The sequence below is a fragment of the Schistocerca americana genome, chromosome 3 (assembly GCF_021461395.2).
Source record: "Schistocerca americana isolate TAMUIC-IGC-003095 chromosome 3, iqSchAmer2.1, whole genome shotgun sequence".
Classification (NCBI taxonomy): Eukaryota; Metazoa; Arthropoda; class Insecta; order Orthoptera; family Acrididae; genus Schistocerca; species Schistocerca americana.
In genome coordinates this window covers 413306704-413327065 of record NC_060121.1, presented here as the reverse complement: position 1 = coordinate 413327065, position 20362 = coordinate 413306704, and the positions used below count along the sequence as shown (strand labels likewise).

Sequence of the window (20362 nt, the reverse complement as noted above, 5' to 3'; positions counted from 1 at the left end):
ACCTTACCCCTAGTGAGATAAGCCTCTACATCCTTACATTTGTCCTCTAGCCATCCCTGCTTAGCCATTTTGCACCTCCTGTCGATCTCATTTTTGAGACGTTTGTATTTCTTTTTGCCTGCTTAATTTACAGCATTTTTATATTTTCTCCTTTCATCAGTTAAATTCCATATTTCTTCTGTCACCCAAGGATTTCTACTAGCCCTCGTCTTTTTACCTATTTGATCCTCTGCTGCCTTCACTACTTCATCCCTCAGAGCTACCCATTCTTCTTCTACTGTACTTCTTTCCCCCATTCCTGTAAATTGTTCCCTTATGCTCTCCCTGAAACTCTGTACAACTTCTGGTTTAGTCAGTTTATCCAGGTCCCATCTCCTTAAATTCCCACCTTTTTGCTGTTTCTTCAGTTTTAATCTACAGTTCATAACCAATAGATTGTGGTCAGAGTCCACATCTGACCCTGGAAATGTCTTACAATGTAAAACCTGGTTCCTAAATCTCTGTCTTACCATTATATAATCTATCTGATACCTTCTAGTATCTCCAGGATTCTTCCCTGTATACAACCTTCTTTTATTATTCTTGAACCAAGTGTTAGCTATGATTGAGTTATTCTCTGTGCAAAATTCTACCAGAGGGCTTCCTCTTTCATTTCTTACCCCCAATCCATATTCACCTACTATGTTTCCTTCTCTCCCTTTCCCTACTGTCGAATTCCAGTCACTCAAGACTATTAAATTTTCGTCTCGCTTCACTACCTGAATAATTTCTTTTACCTCATCATACATTTCATCAACTTCTTCATCATATGCAGAGCTAGTTGGCATATAAACTTGTACTACTGTAGTGGGCGTGTGCTTCATGTCTATCTTGGCCACAATAATGCATTCACTATGCTGTTTGTAGTAGCTTACCCACACTCTTGTTTTTTTATTCATTATTAAACCTACCCCCGCATTACCCCTATTTGATTTTGTATCTACAACCCTGTATTCACCTGACCAAAAGCCTTGTTCCTCCTTCCACCGAACTTCACTAATTCCCACTATATCTAACTTTAACCTATCCAGTTCCCTTTTTAAATTTTCTAACCTACCTGCCCAATAAAGGGATCTGACATTCCACGCTCCGATCCTTAGAACACCAGTTTTTTTTTCTCCTGATAACGACGGGGGCAGCAGACTAGCAGTGTTAAATCATGGCCTCGGTGTTTCACAGCACACAGGTGCCAGGCTTTCCCCTGTTGTGATGCTAAATGTTATCTATGTGGCATGCGTGGTCATATTCAATCTGTCTGGTTGCAAAAATGCAATTCCAACATGCACTTTGCATTTCCTCCCAAGTCTCAGGCAATGAATATTAATGCAATTTTTTCAAAGCCAAGCAATAGCTCTAGTGTTACACAGTGCATGTCAAATGCAACAGTGAAGGAGTCACACAATTCTTGCATTCAGAGTCAGGCCAATAAATTATTTCTCACTCTGCAGATTGCCAATTACAAAATATCCATACAGGTAGACACCAGTGACTTTGTTGAACAGACGCACTTACGAACTGTTAGGCAGGCCTAAGCTACATAAATCACACATGACTCTTTCTAGTTATGGTGGACATGACATTCCTCTTCTCAGTGTTTGCAGCCAACCTGCCACCTTTTGTAACATTATCAAGACAGTTTCATTCACAGTTTTGTGCTCATAAGAAAGTGGGCATGTTTTGGCATTGACTCTTTTCATCCATTTGGTTTTTACATTCAAGATATGATCCCATTTGAATTCCTCTGTGCTTAAGGACAATATAGTTGAACTGTGTAATGAATTCTGTGACTTTTTCGAGATGACATAGGCAAAGTTAATAATTTTGAAGGTCACATTATCAGAAAAGACGATGTACAACCATGGTTTTGCTGTGAATGGCCCATACCTCACACTATCCTAGATAGCACAGGAACACTTATCTTGGCAGGACAATGGTGTGATTTACTTAAGGGGCTCTGGAAAGGCTCAAAATCATGAAAAGTTCAATTTTTACTTTTTTGCGTTTTCTGAATCTGCAGACTATTACCTTTTAATAGATATATAATTTATTCAATTCTGAAGACTACGACTATTTTTAAATTTTTTTTGAAATGTGTTCTACATGGGCGTGACCCACTGTGGCGCTGTTAAACTGCTGTCAAATGGTGTTATTATTAACGTCCGTGTTCATCAGGTACATTTTAGTGATGTGAGATAAAGTATGTGTTGTGGCTAACCTGTGATGGTTCAATATATATCGCTGGTGTTATTGTCGATTGTTTCATGTTTATTTACTCTGTCGTTATCTCGAAAATATTCGTAATTAATTCTGTTTCTTGAGTCTCTATTTTGTTGAAGTATAATAATGAGTAAAAGTAAAGTTATTAGAAATCCTCTGAAGGCTTTTAAGAAAAGGAGAAATGTTGGAAAGCCAAAGGTATGTGTTATTACTGTAAACAATAAAGACGATAACCAAGTGAGTGAACCTAATCTCTCAAGTACACCTGCCCATAGCAGTCAAAGTGGGAAAGAAAATACTTCACAGAAGAAGCTTGGTTCAATGAGTGAAAACTATGAATGTTTTATGGGCGAATCGGATGTGAATGAAATATTTGATATGTCGGTTCTCAAAGGAATTTTTTCAAACTGTGTAAGATGTATTCATTGTAGTGAAGTTGGTCTGGAACTCTCCATAATAAAGCACGTAGGACTTGCTAGTGAAATACAACTGAAATGTGGTAAGTGTTCATACATGACCACCTTTTGGAACAGTGTTGCAGTAACTGCAACTGAAGAAAATGGTAGCAAAATCTACGAACACAACAACGAGCGATGCTTGCTTTAGACAAGGAACGCCTTCGGGCTGCAGACAGGGCTGTAAAGAGTCTAGAAATACAAGCAAGAGTAAACAGGAGGAGGAACAAGAGGAAGCTGGAGGAGGAGTTTGCAGAGGATGAAGATAATCCATCCTATGGACCTGGAATGCACTAAAAAGTTAATCCAATCTTTGTCGCTCGATTCCCAAAACATTTATTTTCTCATACTAATTACATGTTTTCTAAGGATCTTCCAAACATATTTGTTTCAAACTTTCAGTAAATGTTACACAGTATCTTCTCCATAATTTAACACAGCCTTTTTCCAAAAAACTGTATATTTTTGAATATATAAATAAAAAATTGCAAAAAAAATGTTGTGAATTTTCATTACAATTGAAAAAAAAATCATCTTTAATAACTGAACTAAATTTTTGTAAAATCCCTGTGTTAAGTTGTAGCCCATATTCCAATAAATAATCTGTAAAAAGTTCAACTTCCTACCTCAAATACTTTGCGAGGAAAGATGTAATTTATAAGCGTTATTTTAACATTGCAAGTATAGGGCGTTCCGGAGCCCCTTAATAGTAGTGATGGGCTAAACTGCGATTTTCCGATATCAGTGATTTCTGTGAATGCTACTTTTCAGTATCTGTTATTCTTAACTGTGATTTGTCGCAGTTAAGGAACCTAGGTCCTGTATCCCTCCGCCACTGCTACTTCCGCGATTTCTGTGATTTCTGTGACTTCTGTGACTCCTGCGATTTCTGCAACTTACCACCGTATGAAAAAGTTACATCTGTCCAAACAGAAAATTGCATCTCAACAAATCTGTCATTGGTAAATATGTTTTACGTTTGTTCTTCCGTTGGCTTTAATTTTATATTGAAGAAACAACTGTGAAAATATTAATAGTGTAATTAATATGTAAGTAGCCATACAGTAGCGTAATAGTTCGTGTTTATAAAATGAATTCTAACATATTGTTGTGTTCACAGGTACGCGAACTACATTTTATTCACTCAGTAAAGTGATAACTCAAAATATCATTGTCAACAGATCTGGAGAAATTGCCACTGCGTCTTTAGACCGTTTTCGTCAGACGAGAGGTTAGTTTCTAAGTGTTTCGATGGATTTAATTGCTTCAGTGAGATCGTTCTTGCAAATGTGAAATATACCCCATTGAGTGGCTTTCATTAGAGCAAATTTTAGCAATCTACTCTGTCAATTATATTACTTGTAATTAGCGACAGCAAAAACTGTTTAATAATCCTTGTGATTTTGCAGACACAGTTCTGACTCTGATTACTGGTTGCTGTACGTATCTATCCACATCAAGGCTGTTGAGAGACACTCGTGAAGATTCAAGACAGCTCTTAGAAGATTTTGCAGTTTAAAAGTGATATAATTGTGAAATAAGTGTGCAGATGAGTGATTAAACTGTGTTTTATTGAAGTTGGTGTGCGATTTTAAAGGAATAATAAATGTTAAATACAGTGAGTGAATAATGAAAATCTCATTTTCCACATGTTTAAGCCGTCCTATACCCGTAATTTTCCGCCACTTATTTACTGGTAAACACTAGTTGGAGAGTGACATGCCGCCCCCCCCCCCCTCCCCGTCTCCACAATCTTGGTGTGACACTGACCTGTAACATATCCCAAAGTCTACAATATGCATTTTGAGGCTGTTGATATGAAAGTGGGACGTACAGGTCTTTCATTTAAATCAGGAATAGCTTAAGCGCATTACTTGAAAGTAACACAGGAAAAGCTTACTTACGTAGGTAGTAGTAGTGTTGGCAAAAAGTTCTTGTGTGTGCAGTTGCCATGTAGAACACCAGGTGTAAAAATTTTATCCCGAGTCTTGAACTGTGTCGGAACAAAAGTGAGGCATTCATATGACCCAATAATACTGTTTTCATTTCACTACACTTATACAGATGTCTGAGTTCCTCTGTGTTAACATTGCAAAGTCCTGTAGGCATGTGGAGTATTAAGCAAAACTGTCATATTGGAAGCAGAATCAAACACATTTGTGACGTTACTTGACATTTTCAGGAGAAAAAGGCAATGTTGCTTCTTATTAATATAATACTTTCAGAGTCACAGCTGTGTTTGACCAACCATAACTGATGCTGAATGTGCATGTCGTCATATAATGTGAAGGGCTTATTTCAATAGTGGTACAAGTCCATTACCTCCACTTTTCTGTCTATAATGCTTCTGAAATTAATGATGCAAACAAACAAAAATAAAGGTTCATCTCTAGCAAAAAGCCATATGCTTGAATATTTCTGGTATCTCAACTGCAGATTTTTCAGCGCTCATTTAACTTTACGACTCTGTATCTCAAAATGAACAAAAATGGACTTGTACCACTAATGAAATAAGTCCTTCATATGCACACACAGCACACCGATCTCGTGAGGCACAAGGCTCTCATAACGAAGTACGTACGTCGTTCAACAGATGGCACTAGGAAAAGAATGTTAACTGCGTTTTTTAGTTGCTACTTGCGACTCTTAGTTGCGATTTGTCACAGAAATCGCAGTTTCTCGGTAGCGAATAGCGTAGTATGAACTTTGCTCAACAGATGGCACTGCTAACTGCGCTTTTTAGTTGCTACTTGCGACTCTTAGTTGCGACTTGTCACGGAAATCGCAGTTAGACTCGATATCGTATCGCAGGGATGGACGTAGTACGAACTTTCGCCAACAGATGGCACTGTTAACTGCGCTTTTTAGTTACTACTTGCGACTCTTAGTCGCGATTTGTCACGGAAATCGCAGTTGGACTCGACTGCGAATCGCAGAGACGAGCGTAGTACAAACTTTGGCCAACGGATGCCACTGTTAACCATGCTTTTTAGTTGCTACTTGCGACTCTTTGTTGCGACTTGTTACTGAAATCGCAGAAAGCAGTGCTAAATTCGACCAATAGATGGCTCACGTCTTTGAATGTGAAATACTACTTGCGACTGCTAACTCAGAACATTGTTTCAAGTACTTTCAGATGCTGGATTCAAGTGTAATAAAGACAAGTACTCTTTCCACACTGAGACTGAATATTTAGGACATGTGATCAACAGTAATGGTACCCACCCTTTGCCAGAGTCTCCATTTAGACACGGTAGGTCACTACTGGAATTCTCATTGGCTTATTGCGGTAGATGCCTTTAGCAAGTTTCCCTCCTTGGTGAACATGCAATCCACCACAACAACTATCAATACTCTGGTGTTCATATTTTGCATTGATGGTTTACCATAAGTGTTGCCTTTGGACAATGGATTACAGCAGAATTACAGCAGTTTTGTTATGTTAACAGCATCTAGCATGTGGTGACAGCACCATTTCACCTTCACTCTAATGGTGAAGCAGAAAACTTTGTCAGAACATTCAAGCAACAGCTGAACAAGTTTAGTGCTTCCCATACGTTGGCACAGGTATCAGTGCTCTTCCTTTCCTCATATTATTCCCAGTCGTGCAATGGTAAGTCACATGCAGAAATTTTGCAGGGCTGCTGACATAGGATTCTGCTTCAGTTGCTGCATCCTCCACAGTGCTCTGGGGTTAATGTAAATGATTTGAGCTTTATCAGAGTTTTTGGCAGACACAGGCACTGCAAACGAGGCATAACCACCATAGTTTTGGGCCGCTCATCATATGTCTTACAGAGTCCCATCGGGCTGTGAAAGTGCCATCAGAAGCAGTTTCATTTACAGATTCAGTGCCCAAGAGGTTCCTGCAGCCTCACTCACCCTCACCTTTGATGAGTCCCACGCTGCCAGCACTGGATGAGGAGTCAATGGTCGCTGACGAAGTGCTGTCACCATCCCTGCAGTGCCAGCAGCCCTTGCCACAAAATGTGGCCCCCTTTGGCCCTGCTGGCTTCCAGTGGGCCTCTGTGGACCTTCCAGTCACTGCGCTCTCATCCCTTGATGATGTTGTTCCATCTCTGGTCGTGGGTGTGCACCCTATGGCTGGCTTTTCAGCCGATGTTCCTATCCACTTGCAAGATGAATGATGAATGTCGGGGTGTTCGCAGGATCTTGTCATCATCTGGAGTTTCAGCTCCTGTCTTCCTGCCTTCTCAGTGGCACCTGCTCACAGACCTCTCACTACACCCCTCCCCTCCCCACACACGCACACACTGTTGTTTACAGTAGTACAAGTACACATCAACAATGAGGAGTTTTGGGAAGGAGGCATGTGGTGTCACACACTATTGACACCAACCTAGACAGTCAACATCAGGAGGTTGACAGAAACTCATGTGATTGCCCTGCCAACACGTAGCCATCTCAAAAACACACCCTCTTCTGTACACCATCAAGATAGCCAAGTTCACTCGGCGCATTCAAAATCTGCTAGTTAGGCTTGCTTCTCTCTGTTATTATCTATGACTAAATTGCTTGTGTCAACGAACTGGACTTGCTGAACTGAAGGTAAGGGATGTAAGAGGTCAAATGGACAGACTTGGAGCAGGAAAGGTGCCTCAAGACATTTTAATTTCCACTGTCTATACTTTTACAAATACATTCATAAAACTTTCACAGCATGACTAGGAAGGATTCAGGATTCACACTCATAGCAGTGGAAGTTCGAAAACATAAAATAAATTTTTTTAGATGTGAAATTTCATCATTTTTTCACTTACTATTCGCTGCATTTGTTGCTATAGGTATACTTTTCTTCATAAGAAAGAGAGATTCTTTGCTGAATTTTGCACAGCATGCAAACCATACTTACAGGTGAAATGAAACTCTAGAATTTTCCAAATCCATTAAAAACTGTGGTACAGATTGAGGTAATTAACTATAAAATTTGAGTTTTTTCTAAACATGAAATTTAAAACGTAAGAGCTCATCCATTATATCATAAATTAAATAAATTCTAGAGTTTCATACACCTGTAAGTATGGTTTGTATGTTGTGCAAAATTCATCAAAGAATCTCTCCTACTTATGAAAAAAAATGTACCTATAACAACAAATGCAGCCAAAAGTAAGTGAAAAAATGATGAAATTTCACATGTAAAAAAAATTATTTTGTTATGTTATTGAACTTCCACTGCTGTGAGCGTGGACCTTGGATCCTTCCTGGTCATGCTGACAAAGTTTTATGAGTTTATTTGCAAAAGTATAGACAGTGGAAATTAAAATGTCCTGTGGTATCTCCCCTGCTCCAAGTTGGACCATTAGATGTCCTACCCACCTTACCAGAATTAAGTTACATATTACATGTGCTTCTCATTATGCTGCTCTCTGTCTCATCACCAACCTAGTTCTCAGCATCCACCCTTGGACTGAGCCAATAATTCCACTTCTTGAAATGATTAAGAAATGCTGGTCTAGAGGAATCCTTTCTAACCAACCACAATCCCAAACCCTGTACCTGGTTCAGATTTACAAACAAAATCTTTACGATCTGGACTCAACGCATATAAACACTTTCCAGGTTTGTGATCTTCACCTCATTGATTGCTTCATAAGAATCTCTATTCAAATCAAACTCACCAGCCACCAACTATGTTTGCCTTGAGTTCCACATCAAAAGGTATCTCCCTCATGGCCTAACCATCTGTGAACAGTGTCTGTTGAGACAAACAGGTCTTCTCATAGAATACTGTAACACTGTAACATTCACCAACAGATAATACTTATCCCATCTCACCTATCTTCCATTATAAGTAACCAGTCACAATTTAGAAGACTTGTTACATCCACAACTACAACACCAGAAGAAAGAATTAAATTAATTATCTAACAATTTAAAGAACCTTTTTTATTGTTTATATCCGAGATCACATTCAAAACTGCTTTTTATTGGTGGGTTTGATGTGTAAGACTATCATCTTCAGATCTTTTTGTTCAATCTTATGTTATCTGTTCCTCTTGCTCCACATTCCCCATCTTTCCCTGGTACTACTTTCTTAACTTGTCTTCTAGTAGCCCCATACCCAGGCTACGCTTTCATGTATAGATATCAGCTACCTCCATTGCCCACATCTACAGCTCACACACTGGCATGATGTCCACTAACTCCTCCTTGCTTTTGTTCTTTCCTCACACCAAATATCTGCCAGGTCTTTGCTATCTACCTCAGCTAAGACAACTGCACACCCCTGTTCAGCTGGGAGAAAGTGGCAGTTTTCTGAGCACATGCATTAGCTTGCTATTGAATGATTTTGTACAATATCTCTTCATATAATCTTTCTAATTTTCCCTTTCTATTTGCCTGACTGCTGCTCAGTGTTTCTTCAATTTGGGGAGTAGCAATCTCTCCTCATATAAATATTTGCTTATTAAGTATTTATTTGACATATGCTGGAGTCCGCCGGCCATGGTGGCCGTGCGGTTCTAGGCACCTCAGTCCGGAGCCACGGGACTGCTATGGTCGCGGGTTTGAATCCTGCCTCGGGCATGGATGTGTGTGATGTCCTTAGGTTAGTTAGGTTTAAGTAGTTCTAAGTTCTAGGGGACTGATGACCTAAGATGTTAAGTCCCATAGTCAAAACAGTCCAGTAGTATAAAAAAGTGAATTAAATTGCAGTTTTCTTACTCTTGCACTAAGTGTTCCATATTTCAACTTACTTTTTGTCTCTGAGATCTGTATGTGTACATATTGAGGAGGTTTGTTTATTTTCCTTGCCACAGATGTATCCACAGTCGTCATAGCCTTTAATTACTCTGTCAATATCTCCATGTATTGCACAGTATGCTACAAGTCCAAGCTGAAAATGAAGATATTAATATATTACTATTTGGGCCACAATAGATTTATACAAACAATATTTGTGAGATATGTATGCCTTTATAAGGAAGAAAAGATGGAGAGGTGGGGGAAGGGTATCAAGTTAGAACACTGTAGATTAGCTGGACTTGCAAGAAATATCAGTATAACGATGGTCAGTAACATTCATCTACATGCTTTACAGTTTGAATTATGAACTACTCTAAGAAAATTCAAACCATCAATGCTTACATATAAAGCTCTCTTATTAACCAAAACAGCTACAGGATAATCCTATCAACTTGAGTTATTGGTGAATTAAAGTCATTATCATAGACATTCAGTACTACGAGCTGAATGAGCTCGTTAGACACACATCTTCCAATTTATTTTGTTCAATTGGTACATCTATTCCTTGAAAAAATCAAATTAGTTTACAAAGGTCTTATTGTTGGGTAGTAGCTATGCGAGCAGAATGTCAGAAGTGGTACAGAACTATCTGGGAGGTGATTAGCACCAGGTAACTACAATTGAAACTGCAACACTATGAAGGCATGCAAGGAACATATAAATGACATAAAGTGCGCTACATGTTTGGATATCCAAATAATTATCATTTCAGTGAAACTGCAAAAAACAGAAGAAGTAATGCCATAGAAATTCTGTACATAAGGAATTATGTAGTGGGTTTCTCATTCAGAAATCACATCTGAATGTTGTTTGTTTGTGAGAAGATCATGTTATGCCTCATGAAAGAAGGAGAAACGTCTTCCAGAATGTGTCGGAATCAACAGCAACAGGAGATTGCAGCTTATAATTTGATATAGCTGTTTGCATTAGTCGGGATTTCAAAACCGTCACACAAATATGCAATCAATGGGTTCAGGAAGTCTGTTCAATGCTGCGATGGATCTCAATGGCCCATAAGAACAGACTTAATGTTCATTGTCCATGAATGATCACACTGCCTTGTCATAAAACTTGTGTCAAAAAATGAGCTTGTTTCCAGCAAGACAAGTATCAACACTATCCACACAGAGACTGAGATGAAGTGTGGAGCACCAAAGAATGTCATCATGATGATCAGCATTGCAGCTTCCCCTAACATGACACAGGAGAGAGGCTTGATGACAATAGTATGTCCAAGGACAACACTGGAAACAAGACTGGTACCACACTGTCTTTTCAGATGAGTCCCAAATATGTGTACAGCTTCATAATGGACATATCCTTGGGTGAAGATTTTTAGGAAAATGAAAGGAGTTAGACTGGATTCATCATTGTCACATGGGACAAGCATCTGGTGTGATGGTATGGGCACACTACGCAATCAACTCCGGGTTGAATAGCTGATGATTTGGACAGTAGGTGTTACGTTTCCGATATGTTAACAGCAGTGGCTGTGCTGTATCTTTGGGGTCTTCATGACATAATCTTTCAACAAGAAAATTGAGATCAACTGTTGTCCTACTGCCCTCACCTACCGAGACACAGAGTTGTTTGCCTGTTGCCTCAGCCATCAGAGTCTACAGACCTCTCACTCAATGAAAACATCTGTTCATTAGCTGCCAAGAAAATGTCCCACTGCCACTTGCCAGCCACATTGACTGGTGAACTCCAACGAGTTGAAACAACATGGAATGACTTGTCCATACCTGTCATCCAATCTCAGTTTGACTTGATGCCCAGCCAGGTTAGCGCTATTGTTGGTAACAGAGGTGGCAGCTCTGTGCATAATCCCAAATCACCTAAGAACTTAATCATGGCCCTTACTACTATACTGTATACCCACAATACATAAAAGTTTGTGGTTTGCTTTCATTTATGTTGTTGCAATTTAAAAAGGCCTGAAGTGTAGTATTTTAAAGCCAAGTCAACAAAGACACCTGTGATTTTGACTCTTTGGGAAAGATCTTGGAAAAGAAGACCATGTAGTAATAGGGAATCCATACGGTGTTTAGACAATGACCTCAATTGTGCTATCAAAGTTGAATCATGCACATTGCTGCAAATGCTCCTCCCACCAACGTGAAGATCGTGTCACTCTTTCATTCACATTATAGACCTGTAGAAGCAGTCTGTGAAATTTTTAAATTCAGAATTTGGAAAATTACTCAGGAAAGGGAGGGGAGGGCACATTCACACATAAGTATGAACAATGCCTCACTCCTCACTTGGTTGCACCAAATGTGGTATGGTTTGCATCAGAAGGATTCTGGTTAAGCAATTATTTGCACAGCTAATTAACATAAGCACCCGGCTGGTAAAGGCAGTTTCCATTCTCTCCCTGTGATTTCCATTGTGTACTCAAGGACTTTTCAGGGTAAATTCATCAGAAAGACAGACCTGCGGAATAAATATAAACATATCAAAAAAAGTTCTGCATCACCTTGGTTCCGAGAGTTCTGGAACCTGTACAGAAAATTGGAACAGAGATCAACATAAACATCATTACCACCCTTTTTATTGCTCATGAAAACCACACATTGCATGTTGTACCACCATACAGCGAGACCTTCAGAGGTGGTGGTCCAGACTGCTGTACACACCAGTACCTCTAATACCCAGTGGAATGTCCTCTCACATTGATGTATGACTGTGTTTGTCGTGGCATACTATCCACAAGTTCATCAAGGCACTGTTGGCCCAGATTGTCCCACTCCTCAATGGCGATTCGGCGTAGATCCCTCAGAGTGGTTGGTGGGTCGTGTCATCCACAAACAGCCCTTTTCAATCCATCCCAGGCATGTTTGATAGGGTTTATGTCTGGAGAACACGTTGGCCACTCTAGATGAGTGGTGTCGTTATCCTGAAGGGAGTCATTCACAAGATGTGCATGATGGGGGTGTGAAATGTCATCCATGATGACAAATGCCTCGTCAATATGTTGCCGATATGGTTGCACTATTGGTCGGAGGATGGCATTCACATATCGTACACCCATTACGGCACCTTCCATGACCACCAGCAGCATACGTAGACCACGTATAAGGCCACCCCAGAACAGCAGGGAACCTCTACCTTGCTGCACTCACTGGACAGTGTGACTAAGGCGTTCACCCTGACTGGGTTGCCTCCAAACACTTCTCCAACAATTGTCTGGTTGAAGGCATATGTGCCACTCATTGGTGAAGAGAATGTGATGCCAATCCTGAGCAGTCCATTTGACATGTTGCTGGGCCCATCTCTACAGTGCTGTGCATGGTGTTTAGGTTGCAAAGATGGACTTCACCATGGCTGCCGGGAGTGAAATAGCACATCATGCAGCCTATTGCACACAGTTCGAGTTGTAACGTGGCGTCCTGTGGCTGCACGAAAAGCATTATTCAACATGGTGGCATTGCTGTCAGGGTTCCTCTGACCCATAATCTGTAGGTAGCGGTCATCCACTGCAGTAGTAGCCCTTGGGTGGCCTGAGCAAGGCATGTCACCAACAGTTCCTGTCTCTCTGTATCTCCTCCATGTCCAAAAAACATCACTTTGGTTCACTCCGAAATGCCTGGACACTTCCTTTGTTGAGATCCATTCCTGGCACAAAGTAACAATGCGGTTGCAATCGAACTGCGGTACTGACCATCTAGGTGTGGTTGAACTACAGGCAACATGAGCCCCATACCTCCTTCCTGGTGGAATACCTGGAATTGATTGACTGTCAGACCCCCTCCATCTAAGCGGCACTGCTCATGCATGGTTGTTTACATCTTTGGGTGAGTTTAGTAACATCTCTATACAATCAAAGGGACTGTGTCTATGATACAACATTCACAGTCAATGTCTATCTTCAGGAGTTCTGGAAACCAGGGTGATGCAAACCTTTTTTTGATGTGTGTAGTTACAGCTGAAACAGATACAAGAGAAACAAAATACTGAAAATCAGAACATCACAAGCAAATCACTGAAATTGAATGGATGCATCTAAATGGATACAAGTAAAAATTCTGCTACTGTAGAACTAGTGAGAAAAAAAGGAGTAGTGGTTATAATGCAAAAAATAGAGTAAGTTCCAGGTCGCCCAGGTTCATGCAACATATTGTGTTGAAGAGTGTTTTGAATTCTTCATCACAATAAAGGATCAAAAGCACACAAACTAGCAGCATTTAAAGTTTACAGATCACCAGCAAAAAATATCTTAAGCTTCATAATGAAACTTGACTGGAGAATGATCACTCATTGTGGAGTCTTTAATGTCTATTTTCTGTCTGGTAGATCACCTAGAATTGTTGTGTCTAGCGTTGGATTATTTAACATACCAAAAAACACTACACAAATTGCAGGTCAAACAGCAACAACCATGGCAATTTCTTTTTAGACCCTACAACTTTTAGTGATTTAGATATAAAAGTGATAGTCAGTGGTTTATCTGGCAATGGTGATCAAATGTAAACAATAAGAGAGAGATTTACCTAATTCAAAGAACAAATTGTAGTTAAGAGCTGCAACTTAATTACAACCAATATTGTAAAGCTTTTCCAGTCTGTTTTTGAAAAGTTAAAATTTTCAAACTCCAAGAACACAACAAGAACAATTTATAACACTATTAAGCAAGAAGCTAGCAAAAATAATGGTGCATATTACATTGAGAGCACAGAAAATAACAGGCAACACACTGAAATCACTGACATCAAATTCAGTGATTACTTTCCCAGAGTTTCAGCAATCATATCATCCACTAACAAAAAAGTAAATACAGATGCATCAGATTTACTTCAGCAGACACCACATGCAACACCTACAAAGATTAGTATCAAAACTACAGCCCCTAAGGAGATTAAAAAATTCACCAGATCACTAAAAAGGAATAATTATGTTGAGTATGACAGTGTTGGCTCCTCGTAATTGGTAGTCCTCTCCTAGAGATCCAAATGGGAGACTAGTACGGAATCTTTTGCCAATGGAGAGACCGTTAGGACACTTTTTTGAATTACAGGCCACATTTCCTGTGGATACACATGACATATCTTTAATGCAGTGGTTTCCATTGCCTTCTGCATCCTCATGCTGTTGATCATTGCTGATTCTTCTGCCTTTTAGGAGCAATTCCCCAATCCAAGGGCAATACAGTGCCCTGAACCTCAGTCTGCTCTTTTGCTCTCTTTGACAAGCCTGTTGGCAGAATGAGAGTGACTTCTTATGCCATGAGTCTTCAGCCACAATTGCTGATGATTTTTATTCAAAATTTAAGCAGTAGTAGGGTTTGAACCTGGGACTGAGGGTTTATTGATTTCTATTCAAAGACACTACCCATAGACTACAGATGCATCATGTTCTATCTGAAAAAGAAAATGCTAAGGCTCAATCTATGTATTGTGGGTGTCAGTGATGTGAAATGGAAAGAAGACAAGGATTTCTGGTCAGACAATTTAGGGTAATATCAACAGTGCTAGAAAATGGAATAATGGGAGTAGGTGTTATTATGAATAGGAAGATAGGACAGAGAGTGAGGTACTGTGAACAGTTCAGTCATAGCATTGTTCTCATCAGAATCGACAACAAACCAATACTGAAATCAACAGTTCAGTTATATCTGCCGATCTCTCAAGCAGAAGATGAAGAGGTAGAGAATGTACATGAAGATATTGAACAGGTAATTCAATACTCAAAGGGAAATAGGGGATTGGAATGTGATTGTAGCAGAGGGAGTAGAACAAAGGGTTATGGGAGAATATGGGCTTGGTAGTAGGAATGAGAGAGAAGAAAGAATAATTAAATCTGCAATAAATTTCAGATGGTAATAGTGAATCCTCTCTTCAAGAATCACAAGAGGAGGTATACTTGGAAAAAGCGAGGAGGTACAGAAAAATTTCAGTTAGATTACATCATGGTCAGGCAGAGATTCCAAAATCAGGTATTGTAAGGTGTACCCAAGGGCAGATATCGACTCAGATCACAATTTGGTAATGATGAAGAGTAGGCTGAAGTTTAAGATACTAGTCAGGAAGAATCAATGTGCAAAGTAGTGGGATACAGAAGTGCTAAGGAGGCTACAGGCACTGCGATAATGAATAACTTGGTAGACACCTCAGTTGAAGAGGAATGGACATCTCTCTAATGGGCAACCACAGAAGTTGGAGAGAGAACAATGTCAGTACACAAGGAAAGTAACAATGAAGAAACCACAAGTAACAGAAGAAATACAGAAATATAAGTTATTTAGGAATGAAATAAATAGGAAGTGCAGGAAAGTTAAAGCAAGATGACAACATGAAAATGTGAGGAAATTAGAAAGAAATGATTGTTGGTAGGACTGACTGAGCATACAGAAAAGTAAAAACAACCTCATGTGAATTTAAGAGCAAGGGCGGTAACATTAAGAGTGCAATGGAAATTACACTGTTAAATGCAAAGGAAAGAGAGGGTAGGTAGAAAGTGTACACTGAAGGCCCATGAAGGGAAAGACTTGTCTGATGACATGACAGAAGAACAAATAGGGATCATTATAGAAGAGATAAAGCTCCAGTATTAGAATCAGAATTTAAAAGAGCTTTGAAACACTTTAGGTAGAATAAGGCAAAAGGGATAGATATCATTCCATCAGAATTTCTAAAATCACTGGGGGAAGTGGCAACAAAGTGACTATTCACACTGTTGCATAGAATGTATGAACTCAGGACATACATCGGACTTTTGGAAAAACATCATCCACATAATTCCCAAGACTGCAAGAGCTGACAAGTGCAAGAATTGTGGCACAATTAGCTTAACAGTTCATGTATCTGAGCTGCTGACCAGAATAATATACAGAAAAATGCAAAAGAAAAAAAAGAATCTGTTAGATGATGATTAGTCTGGCATTAGGAAGTAGATGAAGTTGAGGAATTCTGCTACCTATATAGCAAAAGAACCCATGACAGATGGAGCAGGGAGGACATAAAAAGTAGTCAAGCACTCACGGCCAAGAGAAGTCTGCTAGTATCTAACTTAAGTCTTAATTTGCAGAAGAAATTTCTGAGAATGTACGTTTTGAGCACAGCACAGTATGGCAGTGAGCCATGGACTGTGGCAAAACCGGAACAGAAGAGAACAGAAGAATGTTGACAATTAGGTTGACTGATAGGGCAAGGAATGAGGAGGTTCTCCACAGAATCTGTGAGGAAAGAAATATATGGAAAGTGCTGACAAGAAGAAGGGACAAGATAATAGGTCATTTGTTAAGACACCAGGGAATAACTTCCATTGCACTGTAGGGAGCTGTAGAGGATAAAAACTGTAGAGGAAGAGAGAGAGATTGGGATACATCCAGCAAATAATTGAGGATGTAGTATGCAAGTGCTACTCTGAAATGAAAAGTCCGGTACAGGGGAGGAATTCGTGGTGGGCCGCATCAAACCAGTCGAAAGACTAATGACAGGGATTGAGCAAATCACCTATAAATTACAGACCTATTTCCCTGTTTCCAGTCTTTTCAAAAGTTTTTGAGAAAGTGGCCTATAATGGAATACTGAGTCATTTAACTGAGCTTGTTAATCCTTATTCTTGTGTCTTCCTTACTGCATGATGAATAGACATTATACTGCATGTGGCATTGTGTGAATAAGGAGTAGCATGAAAGAATTTTACATGCATCTGACTGACGTAAGAATTGCTGCGCATATTGCACTTTTTAATACACAGGTGTCAGGATTGCTTGTTGTATTCAGTGGTGTCCCCAGACATCTCACCTTGTCCACTATGCAATTTCACAATGAAGGCTGCCACATTTCAGTCACCAAGGTAGTATCTAACATCTTGAGGGGCAAACCATGGAAAAGACTGAAGTTGATTCACCCAAAAACACTACACTTTGGTATTATGCAATCCAGTAATGACATTTAAATGCTGATTTCAGTCTGAAATAATAACTCTTTCTGAGCAGTGGAAGTTGATGCAGTGGCAAGTGTGCAACCAGTTTAGATTGCAACAGACATTATTGAAGCATTGATGCATGCACAAACAAACCCATTACACTGCCCTAGCAACAATCAACATTGTTCATTTATTCATTCATTCATTCATTCTTCACACTCCCTATACCCCATCAAGAAGGAGAACTTTCAGAGATGTTGAATAAGTTAAGAAATACATTAAGAAAAAACAAGCTAATCGTAGAAAGTTAATCTGCACATTATACCAACAATACAGGGTGTAAAATTTAGAACATAGAGCTGCCATTATGATATACATATGAAGCTGTAGATATTGTTGTTGTTGTGGTCTTCAGTCTTGAGACTGGTTTGACGCAGCTCTCCATGCTACCCTATCCTGTGCAAGTTTCTTCATCTCCCAGTACCTACTGCAACCTACATCCTTCTGAATCTGCTTAGTGTATTCACCTCTTGGTCTCCCTCTACGATTTTTACCCTCCACGCTGCCCTCCAATGCTAAATTTGTGATCCCTTGATGCCTCAGAACATGTCCTACCAACCAGTTCCTTCTTCTCGTCAAGTTGTGCCACAAACTCCTCTTCTCCCCAATTCTATTCAATACCTCCTCATTAGTTATGTGATCTATCCACCTAATCTTCAGCATTCTTCTGTAGCACCACATTTCAAAAGCTTCTATTCTCTTCTTGTCCAAACTATTTATCGTCCATGTTTCACTTCCATACATGGCTACACTCCATACAAATACTTTCAGAAATGACTTCCTGACACTTAAATCTATACTCGATGTTAACAAATTTCTCTTCTTCAGAAACGCTTTCCTTGCCATTGCCAGTCTACATTTTATATCTTCTCTACTTCGACCATCATCAATTATTTTGCTCCCCTGTAGATACTACAATATTAAATACCACAGTAGATAGTTCAGTAGGATGAATATGTCTAAAAAGATCAACCACAGAAGTTGTACAGACAAACTGCCGTGGGTACATGGAAGGTAACTGTGAAGATACCTTGGGTAACAGAAGAAATATTTCCACTGATCGATGAATGAAGGAAATACAATAAAGCTCAGAATAACATTGGAATACAGCAATAAAATCCACTCAGGAATGATATGTACAGAAACAGCAGTGAACCTAAAGAGATAAAGTAGCAGAAAAAATTTGAAGAAATTGAAACAGTAACTGTCATCCAAAGGACAGACATCAGAAATTAGAGAAGTCAAAACAATCTTCAGTAAAATTAGAAACAAGCACATTAACATTAAGAGTGCAATGGGAATGTCAAGTGCAGAGGAGAGAAAGGATAGGTGTTAAGAGTACATAGAAGGCATGCATGAGGGGAAGATCTATCTGAAGATGTGATTGACGGGGAAATGGGAATTGATATGGAAGATATAGGTGACCTAGTATTTGAGTCAGAGTTTAACAGAACTTTGAAAGATTTTCAATCAAATAAGATGAAAGACATAGACAAAATTCCTTTGGAATGTCTGAAATAATTGATCATTTTGGGAAGTGACAACCATACATCTATTCAAGTTGGTATGTAGAATCTACAACAGTGCAGAAGTACCATCAGACCTTTGCAAGAATATCATTCACACATTAGCAAAGGCAGGTAAGTATGAAAACTATTGTACAGTCAAAGTTGCTAGCAAGAATAATATACGGAACAATGAAAAAGAAAACTGAGCATATGTCAGATGATGATCAGTTGGGCTTTGTGGAAGGTCAAGGAACCACAGGGGCAATTCTGACATTTCTAATGGAAGCAATCTATGTTAATAGGATCTTTCCATCTGGAAAAAGTGTACCATGTAAAATGATGGAAGGTGTTCAAAGTTCTCAGAAAAAGAAGTGTAAGCTACAGAGAAAGACAGGTAATATACAATCAGTACAAAAACCAAGAGAGAACAATAAAAATGGAAGACCAAGAATGAAGCACTTGCATTAAAAAGGGTGTGAGACAGTAACAGAGTCTTTTGTCCCTGCTGTTCAATCCATACATCAAAGAAACAATGACAGAAATAAAGGAAAGGTCCATGAGCAGCATTAAAATTCAGGATGAAAGGATACCAATGATATTTGCTGATGGCATTGCTATCCTCAGTGAAAGTGAAGAAAAATTACCAGTACAGGACCATTTGAATGGAATGAGCAGTCTGATGAGCAGAGAATGTGGATTGAGGGTAAACTTAGGATAGATGAAAGCAGCAGGTAACACCAGAAATGAGATAAGGGAAAAATTTAACATCAAATTCAGTGACAAAGAAGTAGACAAAGTGAAGGAATTCTGCTACCTCGAATTCATGACAGCTGAAGTAAAGAGGACACAAAATGCGGACTAGTAAAGACAAAGAGGGCACATTTGTCCAAAAGAAGTCCAGTGGTATCAAACATAGATCTTAATTTAAGGAAGACACATCTGATGATGTACTTTTGGAGCATAGCAATGTAGAGAAATGGATAACAGACAGTGAGAAAACTAGAAAAGAAGACAATGGATGTGTTCATGGTATGGCACTGTAGAAGATACTGAAAATTCAATGGACTGATAAAATAAGAAATGAGGAGGTTCTCCACAGAATTGTTAAGGAAAAGAATATATGGCATACACTGACTAGATGAAGATACAAGACGATACGACATGTGTTAAGAAATCAGCGTATAAGTTCTTTGGTACTGGATGGAGCTGTGAAGGGTAACAGTATTAAGGAACACAGAGACTGGAATATACCTTACGTTGATAAATGCACCAAACATTGGCAACAAGTAGTTCCATGTGCAACACTTGAAAACACTCTCTGCTATATATAGGGTGATTATAATTAAACTTTCAGAACACTGTAGAAATAACACCACTGGTCAGAATGACGTCAAATTACAACCGAATATTATCTGAGAAGGGGGAAAACGTATAGCATAAGAAAAG

At 39.2% G+C, this 20362-nt stretch overlaps 1 protein-coding gene across 2 annotated transcripts in view; it reads right to left on the bottom strand.

The window, feature by feature from the left end:
* Positions 1 to 20362, bottom strand: part of LOC124605320 (choline transporter-like protein 1) — a 482432-nt gene that overhangs the window by 82831 nt on the left and 379239 nt on the right. The window contains exon 4 of one of the 2 annotated variants that reach the window (XM_047136907.1): positions 9428 to 9567. In XM_047136907.1, coding sequence (XP_046992863.1) covers positions 9428 to 9567 — 140 coding nt within the window. Of the gene's footprint in view, positions 1 to 9423; positions 9568 to 20362 lie in introns of both variants that reach the window. The other variant, XM_047136908.1, reaches the window with a different exon arrangement.